The sequence below is a fragment of the Rhinolophus sinicus genome, chromosome 18, assembly GCF_057876585.1.
Source record: "Rhinolophus sinicus isolate RSI-liver-muscle chromosome 18, RSI-T2T, whole genome shotgun sequence".
Classification (NCBI taxonomy): Eukaryota; Metazoa; Chordata; class Mammalia; order Chiroptera; family Rhinolophidae; genus Rhinolophus; species Rhinolophus sinicus.
Window position 1 is genome coordinate 110928906 of NC_142518.1, and position 22968 is coordinate 110951873.

The 22968-nt window shown below is 56.5% G+C and overlaps 2 protein-coding genes across 4 annotated transcripts in view; both read right to left on the reverse strand.

Annotated features, from left to right (window-relative positions):
* Positions 1-379: 379 nt before the first annotated feature.
* On the reverse strand, positions 380-9360 carry IRAK1 (interleukin 1 receptor associated kinase 1). Of its 2 annotated transcripts, none has more exons than XM_019755160.3 (14): positions 9109-9360; positions 8858-9025; positions 8612-8743; positions 8384-8493; positions 8012-8197; positions 7707-7771; positions 7406-7520; positions 6528-6646; positions 5834-6041; positions 5455-5520; positions 3701-3937; positions 2567-3002; positions 1984-2127; positions 380-1487 (listed from the first exon to the last, which is right to left on the reverse strand). In XM_019755160.3, exons 1-14 carry the CDS (start codon positions 9242-9244, stop codon positions 1426-1428), a joined length of 2184 nt encoding a protein of 727 aa, XP_019610719.1. In that variant the 5' UTR covers positions 9245-9360; the 3' UTR covers positions 380-1425. The 2 variants fall into 2 exon arrangements, with proteins under 2 accessions (XP_019610719.1, XP_019610718.1); XM_019755159.3 differs by having other exon boundaries at positions 8012-8200; positions 9109-9358.
* Positions 9361-11797: 2437 nt separating this feature from the next.
* The window catches only part of MECP2 (methyl-CpG binding protein 2), a 59038-nt gene continuing 47867 nt past the window's right edge, over positions 11798-22968 (reverse strand). For both annotated transcript variants that reach the window (XM_074323943.2, XM_074323944.2), the window contains one exon: positions 11798-21692. In XM_074323943.2, coding sequence (XP_074180044.1) covers positions 20609-21692 — 1084 coding nt within the window. In that variant the 3' untranslated portion in view covers positions 11798-20608. The remainder of the gene's footprint in view (positions 21693-22968) is intronic.

Below are 22968 nucleotides of genomic sequence, written 5' to 3' on the forward strand. Positions count from 1 at the left end.
CCAAGGTATTTACCAAAAAACTGCTAAAGCTAGTAAGTGAATTTAAGCAAGGTCACAGAATACAAAGCCAATATACAAAACTCAATTGTATTTCTATACACTATCAATGACCAATTAGAATATGAAGATACCATTTATAGTAGCATCAGAACCCACAAAATACATAGGGAAAATTTAACAACCTGTGCAATTACTGTTGGGTAGTAGTGTTGTGGCTCTGCCACCAGTATGGTGGCTCACTTTGAGTAGAAACAAGAGCCTCCAGAGGATTTGGGGGGGGTCTGGTGTTTGGGGCTGGACAGTCAAGAACGCTGAGTTGAAAAGCATTGGAAAAGCTTGAGGCTTTCAGTGCAACAAACTCCACAAGCATAGCCAGAGATCGAAACATAAGCTTTTATTACTCCAGGACAACTTGGACTCATCAATGCCTAGTTTCGTGGGGCATGTAGTGTGACTCATGATTGTGGACACAAAATCATTGTAAGCCTGTGCTACAGCCCTGGGCCACTTTCGAAGACAGTTACAGGAAATCTCACTTGCTTCTAAAACTGTGACTCCTATTTTTTTCCTCTTTCTCTGCATTGTTCCCAACTTCTCACCTTGGGGCTTCTTACTGTCTGCGTAACTCAGGACTTGGGCCTACGCGAAACTTGGGTAGTAGCCCCTCTGTCACCATCAGTGCCTGGGCCTGATGCTTGGCTTGGTACCAGTCTGTAGCACCCAGGGGTGGCCTGGCTAGCAGGTGTCACAGTAGGCTAGCTCGCAGCTCCTTGGTGAAGCCTACAGACACTGGCCTGATGGGGGCGCTACTGGACTTTCTGGGCTAGCTCAGAACCCTCACTCCTAGCTAGTGGGCTGAACCACAGGTTGGCCACACCTCACTCTTCCACATTGCAGGCGGCTGGGAGGGCCATGGCCTCATGTGCTCTGTTCTACAGAGCGGCCGCTTTCCCCCAAGGCTCCAGCAAAGTACAAGGAGAGGGGCCAAGGGCGGCTGCAGTAGGCCTGGTCTGCAAACGCCCTGCCCCGCTGTCAGAGGAGCCGGCTCCCGACTGCATCCCTCAGTACGTGTGGTCCCACCCACCTTTCCTCTCTGGCCTGTGCAGCCAGCGACCTTCACACATGCATTCCTCCTCTACACACCCCTTCCACGACATTGGCTTTCCTCTCCCCCAAATGCTGGACTAAACACAGGCCTTTGAGATATCCTGCCCTACTGACAGCTTCCTGCAGCCGGCCCAGGTGACTCTCAGCCCAGCCTGTGTCCACATCCCTACAGTACAGGGGCCACCACCTGCTCTCCTATGCGAGGCTGGGGCCCCCACCCCTACTGCCCACGGGCTCCTGAGGGTTCGCGCGTCATGAGAACTTCCGACCATGAGAACTTTGACTTCTGGGTTTGGGGGATCTGCCCAGGTGAACAGATCAGCTCTGAAATTCATCACTCTCTTCCGGGGCCTGCCTGTTTTGGTGTCCCAGGCCCAAGCCTGCAGGAGGAGGAGGAAATGGCAGTTAGTGAATGCGAGGGTCCTTGGCTGCCAGAGGGCTGGTTCGAGGGCTGGGCCATCGCTCCACCTCAGCTCCAGGGGTGCTCTCTGAAATGAGGGGTTTCTATTCCTAAGCAGTGCTTCTTCAAATAGCACCTGGAATAGAAAATGCCTACTGGGGCTTTGTATGTTCTGGAAGCATAGGGGACACTGGCATCCCCAGGCAAAGGGAAGTTACTGTTGTCAGGAGAAGGTGAAGGAGCTGGGAAAGAGCTTTTCCCAGAATATGCAACACCCCAAGGGAAGCGTGGGGGCAGGCTGGGTTTCTAGCCATTTTAGAAGAGGTGGGTGGCCTGCCTTTGCACTGTCCCATGCCCTCGGGAACAGGGAACTTGTCCGTGTATGGTCAGAAAACACTGCTCTTTGGAGCTAGCATGAAGCGTGCCTCAGTGGACACAGAGGCCAGCAATCCAGCTGCAGAGCGCACACAGGGTACCTGGGAGGGAGCTTGACGACAGCAGCTGCAGGCTGTCCAGTACCCCGTCCTCATACAAGGCCAGCTTCTGCACCATCTTCTGTCGGGCTGGGTTGATGACAATCTGCGGTGGCCGTGATGATGCAGAGCTGCCCAGGAGTGATCCTGGGATGGAGAGAGCGCCCTCTTAGCTTCAGGGACTGTTGTACCTGGGAACTCCTTGCTGACACTTCTGCCCTCACAAGTCTTCCCGGCCCCCAGCCTAGCTCCCTGCCCTGGCTCCCAGCTAGGCCAGGAACCTGGTCGTGGACAGAGCCTTCTTTGTTCCCAGCTTTCAGGAAGCGAGCTCCTGGTCTCTTCTCACCCACCTGGGGTGGGGGACATGGTTTGGGGACAGGAGATAGCAGTGGGCGGTCCTGTGCACCCCTTTCCAAGGCCAGGCAGGCTACCTGCTCCAAGACAGAGGCCTGGAGCTTGCTAAGGACAGAGTGAGCTTAACGGTAGGCCCCAGGTCTCTCCTCCCAGAAGGCCGGGGGTGAGGAGTACGGGGACTGTCGCCAAAGAAGGTCCCGGGTCCCTATTCTGGGTACCTGTCCCTAACTACCTTCCACAGCTGGGGGCTGGGGCTCCGGGCCACTCCCCCATCTTGACTCTGGGGTGGCGCCCCTTTGAGTACAGCCAGCTTGCCCGAGGGGTGCTGGGGCCCACATGGCGGCCCCCTCTCCAGGGCTGCCGGGCAGGGCTGGGCCTGGGGGACAGCTCGCAGTCAGGTGCCAGGAATGCAGGGCAGCAGACAGGCCGGACACACTCTCATCACTCTCCACGGGCTGGTTGGGACCTTTCTGGAGCTGCTCTGTAGCCTGGGCTGAGGTTCCTGAGGGCACTGCCGGGGGCTGCCATGGGCTGGCACTGCTTGGGGCACTGCTGGTGGTGGACATGTAGGAGTTCTCCTGTGGGGAAGGGGGGCCATGGCTAGCAGTGTCTGGCCCCAGGGACGGCCCTGCCACTGCTGCCTGAAGCTTCTCCAGCCTCTCGTACACCTGCAAGGAGAGAGAGGGGTCTCAGGGTGAGGGGCCCTGGGTCAGGCTCTACCCTGCTACCAGGCAGGCCAGGGCAGGCCATGAAAACCAGTCACATCCCTCACAGAAGACAGCGAAACTACAAGGCTGCTCCAGGTCATCTGTGCCCTACCTTGGGGCTTGGGCTGCCATCCCAAGCCGCCTACAGCTGCTCTGGAGGCTGCGGGGACCACTAAGCTGGCACACCCTACAGCTAGGAAAGCTCTGTCCCTTTGTCCCTGCAACAAGGAGCACTGAGAGTCTACAGCCACCAAAGCTAAGGACTGAGAATGGCTTCTGTCTTCCAGAAACCGAATCTCAGTTTCCTGCTGCCCTCAAATGGGGCTTCTCTATTCTCAACTGTCAAAGGGAAAGTGGGGGTGACAGGGAGGGAACAGAAAAAGGCAGATGCAGTGGCACGGTATACCCAGAAGGGGGCGCAAAGAAAAGCCCTTTGCCTCTCTATATCAGGTGGGGTTCAGTGGGGCTCCGGCCGCCCCAGGCAGAATCGGAAGAGCAAGCAAGGAATGTTTGGAAACTCTGCCTCCAGAAAGAGGTCTCGCAGGTGCTGTGTTTGGCTCACTACAGGACAGCGCCACGAATTTGGTTTCCAGCAGGCCACTGTCCCCCACAGGCAGTGGGTATCTCAATTGCTTCCTGTCCCTCCCTTGCCAGGATACCTGGGTCATGGGGGGTCTCCTCTTAGCTCGGCGGTGTAGACAGCAGCAAGCCAGCTGGCCCAGGGCCAGGCCCAGCTCGGGTGGGCATGGCCCAGGCCTGGGGTCCACGTGCTTCTTGTAGATCAGGGTGGCGATCGGAGCAGCCCAGGCATCTGTGGCTGGACCTGCTTGGGGTGTGGTCTGGGTGCTTTTCAGGGCCAGCCCGGCCTCCTCAGCCTCTTCTTCAACCAGGTCTTTCTGTGGGACAGATACAGTGAGCATGGCCACTGGCATGTGTGTGTGCACGCACATGCGCGTGCACGCACACGCGCGTGCACGCGCCTTCAGCCACATTCCCCAGGCCCTCGGTCACTGATGCCTGTGGTCTTTCTTTGGGTTGATAAAGCACCCACTGTGTGCCCAGCACCAACAAACAGAACAGCCTGGGCCTGCCTTCACAGAACAGACTTTCTGGAGGGGAGAGACGCCAACAACAAGCCTATAGAGCAATGGAAAACTGTGGTGGGGGCCCATGGGCCTTTTGACCGGGGCCTGAGCAAGCGGCACCTTAGTTGGGATCCAAAAGCATGAATTAGCCGGAGAGAGCAGAGCCAAGAAGGGAGTGTCCTATGGACAGGCACCCCAGGATGGAAATAGGATCCAAGGCCACCTTGTGTTCCGAGATGGGAAGGGCCAGGAGGGATCACCAGAGTGGGGGGGTGGCCTTTCAGGCCCTAGGACAGGCAGCAGGGAGCCTGGAGGACACAGAGAAGGCTGGTGGTGACGGCAGGACCCGGAGAGTTGTGGCCTTCAGGCATTGAGCCTTCACCCCAAGCACAGTGGGAAGGCAGAGGGGCTTCCACGATCTCTGTGTTTTAGAAAGATTGCTTTGGCCGCAGCACAGAGAACAAACAGGAAGGATCCAAAGAAAACCAAAGAAGGACCCCTGAGGAGTCTGGGGCAGTGATGACAACATGGAGAGCAGCCCCACTGGGATGCACCAATGAGTGTGGAAGGTGAAGGAAAGAGGGCTCCCGTCTGCCTTTCCGGTTCCAGACCTGCTGAGACCTGGTAACAGACAGAAAAAGCCCCAAGCCAGGAGAAGCAGCTAGAGGTGTACCAGTTGGTCAAGTGGGAAGAGGAAATGTTGACCGAACACGTTCTGGGCTTAGGAAGTAGCTAAGCGATGCACAGCTTAGGGGGCCCAGCAAAGAGTAGGGATTTGTACCAAGACCACTGTCAAGCTGGGACTGGAACCCAGCTCTCCTGTGTTCTGGCCCCAGCTCAGTCCTTGGCGAGGCAGAGAGGAACCAAGGAGTAGGTGGGGGCAGCTCAGCCCTGCCTCCTCAACGAGGAGCGTTCATCTACAGCGTTCCCGGAGGGGCCCAAGAGAAGGCTTCCCAGAGCTGACAAATCTCCGCCACAGCCTCCCACATGCCCCCGTGTTCTATTTCTCACTGTAGCTTCCAGTCCCAGAAAACTGGGACTGCCCTGCTAGGATACCCTCTCCCCTGTCCCCAGCCCAGGTTGGGTCTGCAAAGGCCCAGTGCATCTACAGAAGAAAGACAGGTTTCTCCCCGGCAAGGTAAAGGAAGCTGTTTGGGGCCTTGCCTACTTTCAAAGATGAGTCAGCAGCAGCAGAGGCTGGTTTCTGTGAAGTGCTGCATTCCAGACCATTCCACCCTCCAGGGCTGCACCTGTTTGCTGTCAGGAGCAGCACCTCCCTGCCCCCCTCTCTCCCTCCCTGCCAGCCTGCCTTGCCTCGGGAAGCTCACCAAATACTTGGTCTTGGCACCATACGTCCTCACAGCCCGCTGGCCGGCCAGCGTCTCCAGAACTACCTGGAGAGAGGGCAGGATGGAGAGCACAGCAGTGGCTTCTGGGAGGGCACCACCCTGGGCCTTGGTGGGGAGGGCCGTGTGCAGAGGGGGCTTGTAAGGTGGATGGAGTGGCGTGGCCCTTGGATGGCTGGGTCAGGACCGGCTCCTCACAGGGACAGAGACATGTTATGGGACTCAAATCTCGGTGGTTTGGAGCACGGACTTGAAGACCTGCCAGGTTGGCCTCTGGCTCCACATGGAATTCTCCAGGCCCTCCTGCCTTGGCCTGGCTGCAGCTCCCAGCCCTCCAGCCAGCAGAGGGGCCGTGGCTTACCACGCCAAAGCTGAAGGTATCGGTGTCCACGGCCAACCTCCCGGTCTTGATGTACTCCTCAGGCAGGTAGGCCAGGGTGCCACGCACAGTCCGAGTCCGGGCCACAGTGCTGCTCTGGCCAGGGGTGGCCCCTGCAAAACGGCTGAGACGGGCCAGGCCGAAGTCTCCTAGTTTAGGCAGCAGTCTATCATCCAGAAGGACGTTGGAACTTGGGGGAGAAGGGAACCGTGTCAGCCAGGCCCTGGCCCCAGCTTTCTCTGCCCCCCCCCCACCTGCCTGGCCCTGATGTCATCGGACTTCGGACTGCCAACCCGCATCCTGCTCACAGAGAGCAGTTGGTACTGCTGGAACTTTCAGCTTCCTGAGAGGCTCCAAGCAAGCAGAGCCCGGTACACCCTTGCACAGCTCGGCCCCATCAGTGGGGTGTCCTTGGACTCTGCTTCCACACCTGTCCCATGCCAGTTACTCGTTACCCAGGGCCCCTAGCTCTGACGTCCCGTCCCAGGGCTGCACCATCCCCACCTCTACCTCGAGTAGGAGAGGGCAGACCTATTCTCATGGGGGCACTCAGGGCAGGGTTCCTGGGGACCAGACGCTCTGCTGGTGGAAGGTTTGGGAGCATGATGGGCTTGCCATGGACTCCGCTCCTGCAGCTCTCAGGGGACCCAGGGGACTAGCTGTTTCCCCTCCTCACCTCTTGACGTCTCCGTGGATGAGGCTGGGACTGTCCTGATGTAAAAACTGAATCGCCCGGGCGGTGCCCAGAAGGATGTCCAGGCGCTGAGGCCAGGAGAGTGGGGAGCAGGCCCGGGCCTGGAGCAGCAGAGGGAGCAAAGGGGCACAGGGGGCGCTGGGCGCCACCATTCCTTGACCCCAACCCTCCCTCCACCTGTCACCACGGGGTCTGGACATGCACTTCACTCTCGGGGACTGTTTCTCCTTCTGAAAAATGAGGAGCAAAATCTCCATGAGTTACATTACAAGAGGAGCGAGATTAAGCTATTCCACTGCTTTGTAAAGCATGCTGGGAAAATGGCTGAGAATGTGTTTCCAGAGTCATCACAGAATTTGGTGGTCCTCAGTTCCTGAAGTTCGTTCATTTGTCCCAGGGCGATCAGGACGTCATCGGAGGCTTTCTCTCTACTTCCCCAAACACAGTGTGCAGTTCGCCCTTGAGTCTTGTGGGTGCCTCGCTAGACAGGGCCCAACTGTGGGTCCAGACAGTGCAGCATGCTGCCACTGCCCCATTTTCCCAAGAGCAATACTGACAAGACCCTTCAGCTACTCTGCTTGCAAAGGGAAGAAGTCTGAGTCAGGTTACTCGGAGTCAATAACCCCCTTTTCAGAGGTACCATGGGCCCAGGCTCCTGGGCACACAGAACAGCCAGGAAGAGGCCATGGGAAAGAGTTCTGGGGCAAACGGCATCCCACCTTGGGCCAAACCCTGAGCCTAGGCCCTGCCTGCCGGTGGGACCCACTCACGGAGGCTGAGAGCTCAGGTGCTAGGCCCCATGCCCCACACCACTCAGACGCTGTGGGTCTGGGGAAGCATGCCAGGCCAGGTAAGACTACCTGGAAATGGAGGCGGTCTTCCAGGGAGCCATTGGGCAGGAAGCCATAGACGAGGCAGTAGTAGCCACTTTGAGCACAGTAGCCAGCAAAGTCCACGATGTTTGGGTGACGAAACCTGCTTGAAAAATTGGGGCCTGAGTGCTCCGCCACCCAGCCTCCACCGCGCTTTCCATATAGCTGTGTCTGTCGGGGGTGGGCAGTCCCTGCTGGTTTCTCAGCTAGGCTGGGCATGGCAAGCTTTGGGGGCCTGAGGGAGCCAGGTCCCACGGTGCATGGTCCTAGAGGGACAGCCTAGGCTCACCGTGACAGCTGCTCCACTTCTGTCAGGAAGCTCTGCTTCACAGTGGTCCACTCCAGGTCTGCCTCCTGGAGCCCCCAGGGAAAACGGGGGGAGAGGGGCAGCATGAGGCTCTTGCAGCCAAGGTTCGATGGCCACTCCCAGTGCCATCTGTCCTGGGCCCAGAACAACCAAGGGGCTGGGGGGGGGGGGCCTTGAGCTGGGGAATCAGAGGGCTAAAGGAGCTGTGTGGGAAGCAGGGGGGAGGACCAGAAAAGTGAGGGTCTGCTGCTGGCCCTCCAGGGCCCTCGCTGGGATGCTACACCCACCTCCTTCAGCTTCTTCACTGCATACACTGTGTTCCTCAGCACAGCCCGGTACACACACCCAAAGCCACCCTCTCCGATCTTCAGCTCCTCTGAGAAGTTGTGGGTGCCCTGGGAAATCTCATGGAGAGGCCAGCAGAATGGAGAGGGGTGGGTACCTTGCAGGAGGGACACTGGGTTCCCTGGGCTCTGCTGTAGGAAGAGACCCCAATCAGGTAAGATCCTGTCTCCTCCCCTCTGCCCTGGCCACAAGCTACCTCCATCCCCGCTGCCTCCCAGCTGGCCCTGTTGGGCTGGCTGGGGATCCCTGGTGTACCAAAGACTGGGTTTCTTGTTACTTGTTTGGAACCTTTCCTGGGGGCAGGACCCACCTACCTTGGTAGAAGGGGATAGAGGTGGTGGTGGTGGTGGTGGAGGCCGGAGGGCAGCAGGGCTTGGGATACGGACGAGTTCAGGCCCAGAATGAGTCTGGAAGCCTGGAAAAGCTTCATAAAGACACCAGTGAGAGGCAGGCAGAGACCAGGGGCAGGATCTACAGCCATGGCCTTGGTCAAGGTGGCCCTTTTCTCAGGTCCATCAAGCCCAACACTAGGGCTGTCTTACCTGGGGAGAGGAGAGTGGAGGCTGACGACTGCAACTTCCCGGGGCTGGGGGCCTCTGCTTCAGAGGGTGCAGAGATGCTGCTGGGTCCCGGGCTGGTGGTGCTGGAGGGTGGGAGGGGGGCGGGAGGGTGCCCTGGGACGTCAAAGAAAGAAAGGATGGTTAGGCCCAGGCAGGGGGAGGGGCCCCGTGGGAGGCCTCCGGCCCTGGGGGTCCTGGGGTCCTGCGGTCCTAGAGCCGCGCACTCACAAGCCGTGATGATGTCCCGCGCGCGGAGCAACTGCAGGTGCGTGAGGATGCGCACGAGGTCGGCCACGCGGGCGTTGCGGTTGATCCAGGGCCACAGGACGCTGGCCGTGCGCTGCCCGGAGCGTTCGCACAGCCGCAGCTCGGTCTGGTCGCGAACAATCAGGGCGGCTGCGGGGTAGGGGGCGTCAGGCTTGGGCGCTGGGTCCCGCGCGCCCCCCGCCCCGCAAGTCGGCCGGCCCGACGCCACCCACCAAACTGGCACCAGTCGCTGGGCTCCAGGGCGTCCATCACTTTGTAGAAGCGGTACATGACCCAGGGTGGCACCTCGTACAAGAAGTGCTGTGCGCCCGGGGCCGCGGCTTCCTCCGGGCCCGGCCCCCCGGCCATGGCCGCTGCCGCTGCCGCCGCCGCCGCCGCCGCCGCCGCCGCCGGGCCGGGGCCTCTCGGGGCCTTTAGGGGCCGCGGCGGGCGCGGGCCTCGGCCGGCCGGGTCCGCAAACACTGACTCACTTCCCCTTTAAGTCGTCCTCGTGCGACGCCCGCCAGGGCGGAAGGGGCGGTACCCGAGACTCCGCCATCTTGCCCGCTGCCGAGGCCGCCGAGGCCGCCGCGGCCCTCGGCCACACGGGGGCGCCGCACGCGGTCCCTTCCCGCGGAGGCAGCGCCACTGCGCGAGGCCAGGCGGGCAGGGCGGGCTTCCAGGAGGAGGGGTCGTCTGAGTGGGGCTCTGAGGGATGGAGGAGAGCCGTTCTCAGCAATGAGGACGTCAGCCGCTGGGACGTCCCCTTAAGACGTTTCGACTTTATTTGGAGACAATGGAGAGCCATCAGAGATGCTGGAGGGACAGGGTCAGATGGGGGTTACACAAAGGCCCCACTCCCACCCTCTGCTCACTCCCGTCAGCTGGCCCGTGAGGTCGGGTGCAGGGAGAACGGTTTGGAAGCTCGTACCAGCAGGCTGCCCTGGCTCAGAGCATTTCCGCCCACCTCCTGTGTCCTGGGTCCCATCTTTTCCGCTCCTTCAGGCACCTGCATCAGCAATTGTTCCCTCATAGCAATATCTGCCACGCTTCCTTCTTTGCTGGCTCCTTCCCACTAGCACATGAACCGTGCTTGTCTCTCTTAAAAACAGGGTTTCAGCTCCTGTTGTCCCTCTTCCCTCTTGTGATCACGTTTCTGGCTCAGTTTGCGCTCCCCCTGCGAGGGCGGCAGAGTCAGGCCTCTCTCCCCCACCCTCTTTTCTGAAGCAGTGGCCAGGCACCAAGCTCAGTTTGACGTCTTGGTCATATTTGTCTCTCTTGCCCATTCCCATAGTGCTCTGCAGCCTCCATGGCTCTACTCTGCATCAGCAGCCACTATGTTCCTGTCTCCTCCCCATGGGCCCACTGCGCTCACTACTACCTCTTACCTGGATGAATTTGCCGGCTCCCTCATGGCTTCCATGCCTCCTCTCTGCCTGGGTGCTCCTCCTCTGGCACAAATCAAGCCACAGGGCTTTCCTGCCGAAAGACTCCTGTGCTTCCTGGAGCCTTCTGATGAGTCCCAGCTCTTGACTGCAGCCTCCATGGCTGTCACCACACGGCCCCTGCGCACCCACCTCATGTCTAGCTCTGCACACACCAGCAGCCTTAAGCCATCCAGAACTCCTTATGATTCCGAGAAGGCGCCAGGCCTTCTGTGTCCACGAGTTAGCATGTGCAGTTTCCTGGCCGTCATGTGTCAAGGTTGAGCTCAAACAGCTCTCCAGGTGGAAGCTAGGGTGAAAGCTCCCTAGGGCCCTGTCAGAGCTGTCTGCAGCCCCCGCTGTGCCTGGCATCTCTGGTGCGCCCTTCTTGAGCCTCCCCCAGTAGATGGGGAAGACCCAGACAACAGTACCAGGTGCCTTCTCCTTTTGTTTCTCCAGCTAGAGGCATGCTTGTTGCAAGGTAACAGTTCTTCCCTGACCGTCCATCCCTCTTGTCCTCTCGATTCTGACCCCAGAGGGCTCCCCACCCCAGGTTGTCCTCCCAGGGACTCGGGGATGTTTGCAAAAACCCGTGCCCAATATGGGCATCCATTGGAACTTCTTCCCAGAAGTTTCAGCCACTCCCAAAGAGAGGGCCGGCCACACCTGAGAATGGGAATTACCATGCAGATACACACACACTAAGCTCTAAGGGAACAGACGCTTGGCCCTACCTGCTCACTGCTGGACTGCAGCTCCCTGGACAGGCCTGGCACACAAGAGATGCTCAGTGCACACAGGTTGAATTTCAACCCTTTGTTTTAATGTTTAAGGCCAGGACTTTCGAGTGCATCTTCTAATAGGTGCATCCACATTTGCGCGTGAAGCTGGACAAGGAATTGTCCCCTCCAGCCCAGCAAGGGCCTGGTGAGGATGACCGTGCGGGGCAGGCAGCTCCTGAGAGGCCAGGGCCTTACGGGGAAGCCAAGGAGCACAGGCAGGGTGTGACACCTGCAAACCCCAGTGATGACAGCGTCCCCCCCCTTGGGCAGGGAGCCAGTTCAGCAGAGGCTATGGGAGGGTCTCAGGTGGTAGGCACAGGAGGAGCCTGAGCTGGGGGTGGGCTGTTTTTCCAAAAGCACCTGGGCACATCCCGACCAGAGAGGTACCCCTACCGTGGCCCTCAGGAACAGGGAGGTTGTGCCACTGTTCTGCAGCCTGCCTGCCTCTTGACCTAGCGCACGGCGGGCTGACTTGTGCCAGGCCCTTCCCAGCCTGCCACCCAGAGCTTCCCCACACATGCAGGAGCAGTGTGCCTGGCAAGGGCGGCCTTGGCACCCCCAAGGGGAGGCAGTGTATGGAGCAGGCTGCCCTTTCCTCTCAGGGCGGTCCTGAAAGTGGCTGGCTCTCCTCTGTTCAGGGACAGCCAGACCGAATCAGGAAACACACCACCATGCTGTCCTGTGAGCTGTCTGATAATGAAAGCCCAGACCTTGAGTCACTTTCACAGAGAGATTTATCGAGAATGCTAACAGCACAGGATACAGTACTTCCCAACAAAAGGTGCAAACGCGTCACTTAGAAAGGCATGCTGAGTAGTCTTTGCTTTCACACGTATTAAAAAACTTACAAAAATAAAATAAAACTGCGTGCTGCCCATCTTTTCAAATAGTAAAAGAACCTTATGAAAAAATCACTTGATTTTACAACAAAAGACACAAACGGACATTTTTATGTAAATTTATAAGGCAAACTCTTTATATAATAAATAGGTTACAGGGATTCAGTGGGGGGTGTTTTTGAAACGTATACAGGTACATTCAGACGGGTTTACTGAAATGGTACAAATTTCCTTAATAAATTGCCTTTTGTTTTTAAATATATCAGTGCTTTCAGTCATTTGGCTATACACAAAGAACCTTTTTTTTTAACACTACAAAAAAGCAATCAATATTTTTTGTTTTTTAAAACGACCTACTTATTTCCTAAAGTAATTGTCCCAAAACACAAAAACTGAAGGTGAATGTGATAGAGGGCTTTTTGAGACATCTCCAGCCAAGTCTGTCCTGGGCGGCTCCCCGTGCCTCACGCATACCTCTCCCACCCTCAGCTGGGCTTCCCTCTGCACAGGGTGGCTGGCCTGTGTCACCGAGACTTGGGAGGGGGCAGCCACCCTGCCTGGTTCTACCCGCTACCAAACCCCACGTGCAAATGGTCGCTACGGTGAGCACTACCCTCACCTTCGGGAGGAGGCGCCGCCTGGCGCAAAGTGAACCCAAACCAACGTCTGGTGGGGGGAACAGCTTCTCTGAGAAGGATCTGGTTTTGCCATGGAAAGGGAAGGGGGGTTCTCACGTCCAAATTTTGCTGGGAATTGGATGACAGCTAAGAGAGCGCACCCTCCGCATCTCATCACACGAGATGGTGGGGACTGAGAGGTCACGTTAGTGTGGGGCGCTGCAGGACGGGGTGGGATGTGATGGAGGTGTCCTAGACGGTAATGCCCACTACCTGGCCTGTCCAGAAAGAGCTGCGTCAGGCGAAGAGTGGCCAGTCTGCCCCGTCAACATATACCTGACCTGTGGCCACAGCAGGGGAGATCTCCAGGGAGATGCCCACCCTTCGTCTGAGCCACGGCCTTTCAGGCCCACCCCAACCTCCTCCTACCAAGGCCAGGCTGGCCCTGCTCACACCCTCCTGACTCCCCTCGCAGGAACATGAATCTGTCTGTTCTTAAAAATAACAATGATGCCAATAATCTTGGGGGGGGGGGGAAGGCAAAAGAATCCACCGGGTGGAACAAGACCTGGTTTTGCTCTGACTTTGAAAATGGCAACACATCAGCTATTCGGTCCGCTGGCATAGGCTTAACTCCTTTGGGTGGCTTCTGGCTGATCTGAGCAGGGGTCATCTCTCTGGATCTCCCCTCCAGGGAGGGGACATAGGACAGCCCCTCTCATCTTGGTCACCATCCCCACCCTCCGAATTCTTTTGTTTGTAAAGAAAAGGTGTCTAGAAGCATTTGTCTCTGGAACAATTACTTTAAACATGGTTACAATACAGACTTCAGTTCAAACACAGAAGAGATTTACTTAGCAAAGTTCCTTTCACCCACCAAAAATTACACAAATATAAGCCTCAACACCACAGTTAAGAGGACCAGTAGAGAGAACCTCATGTTTGGAACACAAAAGGGGAAATAAAAACCAAACCAAACCCAAACAGAAAACCCCCAGAAAGACGAGGGGCAGGTGAGGGGGGGAGGAGAGCTAACACAGCACACGTTACAGTGTCCGGGTACACAGGAGCCCAGCGCGAAGAGAGGGCTCGGCACACATTGAGTAACAGTCCTGGTGATATTTGGTCATATATTCAACTACTGACTCTGGAGCGGCTGTTATTGATTGAAGCAGTGACAAATCAAACGGAAAAGGAGGCCTTGGTAGCAAAGGAAGGAGCAGGCTTCAAGTTCTGCAAGCCTTTTGCACTCCACTGTCCAGCTCCCCAGAAACACTCAACTGGATGGGCCCGCTCCGGCCCGGCGGGGCGAGAGGTCACAGGGTGAGGCTAACTCGGGCGCTGATTTTCACATTTCCGTCACAAAGCATGCATGTGGACACATGCGGACACCCACCTGTTAGTGGCCAAGCATCAGCGGCAACGGCCTCCTTGCCTCCTTGGCCCCATCCCAGGCGGGGTGGGCAAGGATGTCATGACCCACCGCTAATACTGAACGCAGGCTGGAGTGGGCCCCAGACCAGGTCCTCCAAGGGGCCCGAGGGTAGCCCAGACACTCAGAGGGCCTACGAGTGTTTCTCTTTCGGATTCAGGCCTCAGAAGTAGTAATGACGCAGGGAGGGAAGCTTTTGGCCCTGGTGATTATAATGCTCTCTGCTTTGGAAGAACAAGTTTCTGGATTTATTTATTTTTTTGGTGTTTTTAATTACTTAAAAAACGATCAAAAAGAACTGTTACAGCTAAACTCTCTAGCAGATATTGCTCATTAAGAATTACAAAAGCAAATGCAATTACTCATAGGATGGGGAAGAAGAGAAAGGGACATTTCTGGAGTCTGCTACCTCCTGGAGGGGACCCACTGGGCTCTTCTATGTGGTTCTGGGGTCCCTGGCATTGTACCTGGTGTGGCTCACAGAGATGTGACGGGCCTCCCATCTCCCCTCCATACCCCCGGACTCGGGCAAGTGGGAGTCCTACTGATGGGGAGGCCTGCTGAGCCGACTCTCCACACGTGATCACTCTGACCGGGTCACTAGAAGGGATGGGGGGTCAGGCCATCCCTGTGGACTCCAGCTGCCCCACCCAGAGGTGGAAGGGGACCAGGCGGTGCCAACTACATTCCGGACATCGCGAGGGCGAGGTAGCGCTCGCGCACCCACCCACTGAGGTGAACTGTCCTGCGGCACCCTGGGACCTCTCTCACAAACACGGGAGAAACAGTGCAAAACCCCGGGTGCTGCCTGGAGCCTCCTTTGCTTGGCACAGGGAAGCCCTTGAAAGAAGCGAGGAAAGACCACGGATCTGCTTGGACAGAAGAAGTGACCAGCAGACAGATTTGTCATTTTTTTTCTGTTTTTTTTTTTTGTTTTTTTGTTTTTTTGTTTTTTGTTTTATTTTCCCTTGTCCTATGCTATGGTTATCAGAAATATTGTAATTAAGCAACAGGTATAATTTTAACAGGTCTTTTTTTGTGTGGAGCCACAAGCAAAATGAGTTTATAATTGTGCAATATACAGATATATATATATAAAAATTCAACTGCTTTGTGTGTCTAGTCGGTGCATTAAATAAAAGGGACAGAAAAACTGAAAGCAAAACTAAAAAGCAAAACAAAAGCCCAGGATAGAGGAGACCAAGCAGGCCTATGCGTATAGTCTATAAGATACTGGATATAATCAGGGTCACCAGGAAGAACAGCTTTGTCACTTGACACACAAACACTGATGGGAGAGGGACTACCAGTGGGCAGGAGCCAAAAACCTCTTGGCCTTTTCATCTCGTTTTCTCTCGCTGCTGAGCAGGACTTGAGAAAAGGTAAGATAGAAGGGGGAGCTCGGGGAGCAAAGACAATTTGCAAGTTTCATAAATGCTCTGAAACTCAAAGGCCAGATTTCCCCTGTGAGGGTCTTGGCTCTGCTGGTGGTGGGTGGGGGAAGCACCTGTCTTCACACCCACCCTCCCTCTGCCCCAGGGGCTCTCGAGGGTGAGGGACGAGGGGGGCACACACCGCAGTGAGTGCTCAGGCCTCCGTCCTCACCTCTGAGTTCAGATGGGAGTGCCGCTTTACCAGGCCCTAGCCCCCAAGGAGAGCAGAGCAGGCGGATGTACTCAGGGGACAGGCTGTACCACAGGCAGAGGCCAAGGGGGAGACACCCTCTCCTTCCTAGTTAGCTGGGCCCTAGTTCGAACTCCTTTTTTTCTGACAAATCAGCACTTCGGGTAGGCTGTGTGGAGATGAGAATGGAGCAAGAAACAGGTGGCGCTGGGGAGTGGAAACGGCTCAGGCCTTCACGAGTCCCTGCTGAACACTCAGCTTCTCACACCAAGAGCTGGGCTCCTGCAGCTTTTGGACCAGGCGGGCTGTAACCTCCAGGCCGCCCCACAGGCCAGGACGGCAGCTGAATCTTCAGGGACTGCTACCCAAGGAGAAACGGGCTCTCCAGTGACAGGATGGCCCTGAGTCTCAGATCTAGCAGCTTCGGGCTGGAATCCCCTTCGCCTGCTGCGCTCACCACACATCAGGTCAAGCTCCAAGTATTCTGAGAGCAGCAAAAGCTTGCTCTTATTCATTCAGAAACAGCGAAATGTAATTTTCTGCCAAATATTCTCTAGGTTTTCCTTCGGAATTGTTGAGAACCGGTTTCAGTGTTCACTTTTTTCCCCCTTTAATATGTAACTTCAGACCCTGGGGCAGGCAGTATCCTAGTGATTTGTAACAATTAGGCCTTTTCTAAAGATTGATCTAAAAGAGAAAGACACAAAAATGGAGTCAACAAACCCCTCCAAGAGCGGATAGGCTCACTGACCGAGAGAGCGAAGATGGGCCCTTGCAGAGAGCAGAGTAAGAGTGTGAAACTGCCATGGCGGGGTCATGGGGGCAGTGGCTCGGCCAACAGGCCTGGCGCCATGGTCGTTGCGCTGCACTTGGGGTACTGGCTAGGCAAACGCCCATGGGGCTCTAGACACAGCTTGCTTCCCGAGGTCTGGGCCACGGGTCCTAGACTCCATGCGTGACTTGCACCAGGAAGCAATCTGGGCAACGACAGTGGCTAGGAATGGATGCACAAAGGTCTTCTCCAAGAACCAGTACCTGTAACCTCCCCTGACCCCGCCAGCTCAGAGAGCTGGGCGGGAACGCTCCTCGCTCCTCAGCCCCACCTGGTGAGTTCAGTTCATAACCTTTGCTCCTTCCTGGGCTTGAGCTGCTTCTTAAGAGTTACTTAAAATCCAGAGATCCTGTCAGCTAAGGAAACTCCTTCCCCACCAAACGTGGAAGTTTGTTTCTGGCTAGTACCCTTTCACGATCGCTGTTGACAGCAATAACAAGCTGGGCAGAGGAGGCGGTGACAAGCTGGGGTTGCTCCGGGTCCCACTACCACCGTTCTTGGCCTCTAGCCTGGAATGATGCCACTGAACAGACTGTTGCCCGCACCTGCACAGGGTGGGTCTCGGGAGTAGAAGCCAGGTGCTGGCTGTGGCCAGTGACCCCAGGCCACCGCGACTTTTACCTTCCAGGGAGCTGAGGGGCTGGGTCCTTGACTAGTTTGGCACTGATGGACTGGGGACGTGGCATTTCTAGGTGTCTCCTGTGCCAGCAGAAGGGAGCCGTACCAGAGCCTGGCTGTGGCCCAGTGCCCCCAGTTCATGACAGTGTCAAGGCCGGCGATTCCACTGATTAGGACAAGCCCGTGACGGGCAGGCAGGGCTGGGCCGGGCATTGTGGGAGGAGCTCGAGGACACACGGAATTCTCTAGAGAGAGGAGGTAGTAACTAACAACTAGAATGAGGGTTCGGGAGACTGAATGCGACTTTCTGTGACCTTGGCCCACAGGGTTCCGAAAGCCATTGGTCAATTCCTGTACTCTTCGCACAGTCCCTAAAAGATGTCCCCCAATCTTTGTGGTATTCAAGTACACACAAAATTGAGGTCACACCCCAAAATGGGCCTGACACAGCTGGTGAGAATCCCAGGGCTTAGGCTTTCCCTCCAACCTCCTGTCAACCTGACTCCAGGACAGGGGTGGCATGGGAGCTGCAGGGTCCCTGCCCGCCAGGGTGACAAACTGCCAAGGCAGCCTGCTTAAAAGGTGACTCACTCCTGATGCCTTTATTTGGAGAAGAGAGAATGTGGAAGAAAGGGGGGGAGAGAGAGAAAACCCTAAAGAGCCTCAGGCACCGCCTGCAGCTTTGGAACTCTAGGGGAAGAAGCTGGGGAGCTAGGGGGCCAGACAGAAAGAAACGACCCTTGAAATGCTATGTTCTCGACCACCAATGCCCAGTCAGACCCTGAATAAACAAACTGCCATGGGTGAAAGGGGGGCCTGGCGGGCCCCGCACTCCTCTTCCCAGGACCAGATGATACCAAGCCGATGGGGAGGGCAGCTCCTGACATTGTTCCCAGGAGCCACATTTCACTGGACTAAGTATAACGCATGAAAACCCCACCGACCAAAATGCACGGCATCTCCGTGACAAACTGCCTGGATGCTGTGCTCACGTGGATAAATGCCTTTTGGGGGTGTCGGGCGTGCAAGGCCACTGTGGGGTCAGGAGCCTTTTGTCCTTGGAGGAAGAGGGGTGATGAAGGACTCATCCCCCCCTTCTGACCCCCCCTTCCCTTCCTGGGGAGGAGTCAGAAGTGAAGCCCAGAGGGTTGACAGCAGAGTGGGGTTGGTTGTGGGAGTTGCTTTTGCAGCATAAGGAAATGGATACAAAAATGCTAGAAAGGCCAGCTATGACTCTAGAAACTGAACGGGGCAAACTCCCTTGCTTCTAACCATTCCGGAAGAGACAGACACGGTTTTTTCTGAAGCTACTGATCGGAACTGTCAACTATGGTTCCTGATCACTAAGGACTGGCAAGGAAGTGCTAGACGGTTTCTAGGATGTTTCACTCCTTCATGGTTACACCGCAGTAAGGAAGCCAGGGGACAATAACTGAAATACACAAGACAACACGCACTTGACAGTTCATGGCAGCAGCTCACATGGGACGTGCTTGTGGGTGTTTCTGTAAGCATAAGACTGCTGTCTCATTTGCTACTTTGATAAGGTACTTTTCAGTTGGACAGATTTAGATATAAGAGACATCTCTGTAAACACAGAAAAGGATATACCAATATGATGAAGATATGCAGCTAGATAAGGACTTCCTGAACAGAGAGGTTGAAAGGATGGGATCCCACAGCAAACCCAAGCCTCTAAGCCCCCACGCGACACCCTGGGGCAGACGTGGAAATGTGTGATGTACTGGCCCTACCCGGTCTCCAGCAAGCAAAAGCCAAATGTTTTCTATTAGAAAAGAACTTGTGGTTAATGGAGGAACCTGGGACGGAGAAGGGGGGCCCTAGGCGCTGGTGCCAGCTCAGGTCTGGGGGGTACCTGCACTGCTGCCCTGCACTGCGCTAGCAGGGCCTGGCAGAGGCCGAGGTCAGGGCTGGGTCTTGCGATGACTCTGGCAGGCCATGGCGGGGGTGGGGGGAACTCTGTGTTACCCTCAGCTCCCAAATCCAAATCCGGCCCAACTTCTCCCACCCACTTCTCTCGAGTGGAAGGTTGAGGAGGCCAGGTGTCTGGGCTCTGGCCAGGGAAAGGGCTCCCTAGGAGAGTGAGGCCTTGCTGCTCTCTTGCCCTGCAGAGAGGCTGAGGCGCTGGGGCCAGGCGGATTCAGCAGGGTTCGGAACGGGTTGGGGCTGCAGCTGGGAGCGGCAAGGCCGAGGGCAGGGCGAGTTCTGGCTGACCAGCATTGGCTTGTACAGTTGGGCACTGCTGCTGCTTGGAACAGAAGGGATGAATGAGGAGGAAGGAGGGGAAGAAATGAAAGGATGAAATGACAGAAGGCAGAAATGGAAGGAGAGGAGAGAAAGCAATCAGGAAGTCCTTATAAAATTGCAGCAAACACTTAGAGTTTCGGAGCTTCGTGGGAACCCTATGTGCTGAGCCCACTTTAAAACAAGCGCAGGTATCTACAGATCCAGGCAGTTCTAAACACCATCACATCTGGTGGCTTGAGGGACAAAGCATCACCAATTCAAGCCAGTTTGCTCTCAGAGCATGTTTGTTTTGAAGTGGGAACATGAAGACTCAATAGTGCAAATAGTTCTAAGCTGTCCCTAAGGAGTAGAATTGGAAAGTTTTGGAAGAACAATCTCCCCTCCGTCCCCCCGCCCCTCTGCCAGTCACAGGCTGCTCGGAGAGACCGGGAGCCAGTCCCTCCTGCCCTGCTATGCTCTGCCGGTCCGGAGCCCGGCCAGCCTGCCTGCGCCTCGTCCTGCCGCCTCCACGGCCTCTGTCTAGTGCCGTCCACTAGAGGCCGGCCCTGGGCCATCCTGTCCTCTGGCTCAGGCCAGTCGACACCCAGCAGCTCAAAGGACTCCCTCTGAGCCATGCCAGAGCCGGAGCGAACAGGTGCTACTCCCCTGATCTGTGAAATGTCCTTGTGGGTTTTGGATTGGGGCTGGCATGAGGCCAGATTTGTGCCACCACAGGTGGGATCACACGGGCTGTAGCCACTGGCCATTTTTGTCGTCTTCTCTAAAGAAGCCACCTGTCTCTCCTGCCTCACACTTCCTTGTCCCAACGTGGGTGGGAGTGGGGGAGCTGGGAGAGCTGGGGGGCTGGGTGGGGGGGAAGGAGAGCTGAGACTGGGGCACCAGTGGCACCGAAAATGGGAGTGTCCTCTCAAGTGCTCTCTGTCCTAAACGACCACGTGGGGGGAGGGCTGGGTGGGAGGGGAAGTGCAGGCGTACCCTAAGAAGCCTGGTCAACAGCTTGTCTGGTCAGTAGTATCTGCAGCAAGCCTTGTTGAAGGAGCCTAGTTTAGAAAAGTGCAAAGCTACTTCTGGCCCTGGTTAGGTCTTCAACCTGACTGTGCTTGTCGGTAAGAAAAACGTCCCCAATGCTCCAACTACTCCCACCCTGAAGCCACGAAACTCTAAGTTTACTGAAAGAAAAAAAAATATTTTTTATTTCAGTTAATCGGGAAGCTTTGTCAGAGCCCTACCCATAAGGAGAAGAGACAACAGCTGCCTTTATTCTTGTTGGTTTGCTTTGCAATCCGCTCTGTGTAAAGTCAGCTAACTCTCTCGGTCACGGGCGTCCGGCTGTCCACAGGCTCCTCTCTGTTTGGCCTTGGCATGGAGGATGAAACAATGTCTTTGCGCTCTCCCTCCCCTCGGTGTTTGTACTTTTCTGCAGCCGTGGTGGCAGTCGCGACCGTGGGCTGAGTCTTAGCGGGCTCCTTGGGGCAGCCGTCACTCTCCAGTGAGCCTCCTCTCGGCATCTTCTCCTCTTTGCAGACGCTGCTGCTCAAGTCCTGGGGCTCAGGGGGGCTGGCGGGGTCCTCGGAGCTCTGGGGCTCAGGCGGGGGTGGGGGCGGGGGTGGGAGTAGCGGCACGGGTGCCTTCGGGGGCTCTGAGTGGTGGTGGTGGTGGTGGTGCTCCTTCTTGGGGGGCGAGGAGGCACTGCTGCTGCGCCCCTTCGGGCTGCTCTCCTTGCTTTTCCGCCCAGGGCTCTTGCAGGTCTTCAGTCCCTTCCCGCTCTTCTCGCCGAGGGTGGACACCAACAGAGGCTTCACCACCTCCTTCACCTCGATGCTCACCGTCTCCCGGGTCTTGCGCTTCTTGATGGGGAGCACGGTCTCTTGCACAGACCGGATGGACGACTCCTTCACGGCTTTCTTCTTGGCCTCAGCGGCAGCGGCCGCCACCACACTGCCCGGCTTTCGGCCCCGTTTCTTGGGAATGGCCTGGGGATCAGCCTCGGCTTTTCGCTTCCTGCCGGGCCGTTTGATAACCATGACCTGGGCCGAAGTGGTGGCCCCAGCCCCTTCGGCCTTGCTCCCCGGCGAAGCTTGAAAAGGCATCTTGACGAGCAGCTTCCCGGGACTTTTCTCCAGGACCCTTTTCACCTGCACACCCTCTGATGCTGCTGCCTTGGGTCTCGCGGTGCCGCTCCCTTTGGGGCGTCCCCGACCTCTGCCAGTTCCTGGAGCTTTGGGAGATTTGGGCTTCTTAGGTGGTTTCTGCTCTCGCCGGGAGGGGCTCCCTCTCCCAGTTACCGTGAAGTCAAAATCATTAGGGTCCAGGGAGGTGTCGCCTACCTTTTCGAAGTACGCAATCAACTCCACTTTAGAGCGAAAGGCTTTTCCCTGGGGACTGTGGGAACAAATGGAGAGACACAAAAAATGATTAGAAGCTCCCAGAGCAATGTCGGCGATGCGGCAGAGCAGAAGGTGGTGGTGAACTCTGACAGAAAGCATTCTGCCGCTGACGTGCCTGATGAGATTATTGAAAAGGAGTCACATTTACGAAAAGCCAGGATGAGCTACAACTAGATGGGCACCACCACAGCTATGCACGAGGTAACTGGGCTGCCGGGCAGTGGTGGGCACTGGCATGGCCTGCTCCCACGTCACGACAGCTTGGTGCTGGCTGCTCCACAGCCGTTGCCTAGATGCCCCCAAGGACCTGCCTGCCACTCAGGCTTCTCCTCTGGCCCCCAAAGGGGTCTGGCCTGGGGACCCTGTCTAGCCATCAGGCTCGGGCCAATTCTGCTGGCTGGTGCCTGGGCCCGATCTGCCAGGAGAGGACCCTTTGTCTGAACTTGGGCATGCTACTTAGCATCTCTGGAAATCGGTTTCCTCATCTGGCAAGAGGTAATGCTTTGCTCACTCTTCTCAGATTTGTTCGAACCAAACAAGGGTGCAAATGTCTGAAAATGTCCTTTGAAAACTGCTAACCATTTCAGGATCGTCTAAGGGACAGAACTGAAATGTACTTCTTCACTCCTCCTCTGGAGCTTGGCTTTGGAAGTTAATCTGTTTCAACAGAAAACATCCGGTGATCCCCCCAAAGCTGGACAGACGCAAAAGCGACTGTTGGAAAGGCACATGGCACCCATATGTGTTTCTCCCCAGGGGCCCTGTCCAAGAGCCCACCTTTCCCAACATAATTCACAGAATGGACTGAGCCCTAGGTACTCCTAATTCTTCTGGTGCAGGAAGCAATGTCACAGAAAAACTCTCCCAGAAAGCAGATGAGCTTAACAGGTTCTGAAAAGAGTCCCATGGCTGGATGTTCTCCAGCCGGGAAGCAGCGGGAACCCCAGCAAGCTCAGCTTGCCTCCAGAGCCCAGGTCACCGCAGATAGCAGGTCCCATGACCTCACTGGTTCCCAGGTGACCCCTCCTGGCATTCTCACTGCAACCCTGAGTAGGTCCTACTGCTATTCCATCTCCAGGCGAGGCCTCAAGAGCAGGCGGGGTAAAGTCACCCTCTGCTACCCTGTGCACACGTCACTCAGGGCAGAGATCTCTGTACACAGTCGTTCCAAGCATACCTGGTCACGCCTGGAAGCAGTGTTCATTACTGAAGCCCCCTCCCTGACCTCAGGAGGGGTTACGCATGCACATTTTTGTGATCAACCAGCAGCA

Coding starts and splice junctions, on each gene's coding strand:
- IRAK1 (XM_019755159.3), bottom strand. CDS start 9,244: ATGGCCGGGGGGCCGGGCCCGGAGGAAGCCGCGGCCCCGGGCGCACAG. Junction 5,521..5,833: donor ATACCTTCAGCTTTGGCGTG/GTAAGCCACGGC, acceptor CCCTCTCTCCAG/GTAGTTCTGGAGACGCTGGC. Junction 1,488..1,983: donor GTCGTCAAGCTCCCTCCCAG/GTACCCTGTGTG, acceptor CTCCTCCTGCAG/GCTTGGGCCTGGGACACCAA.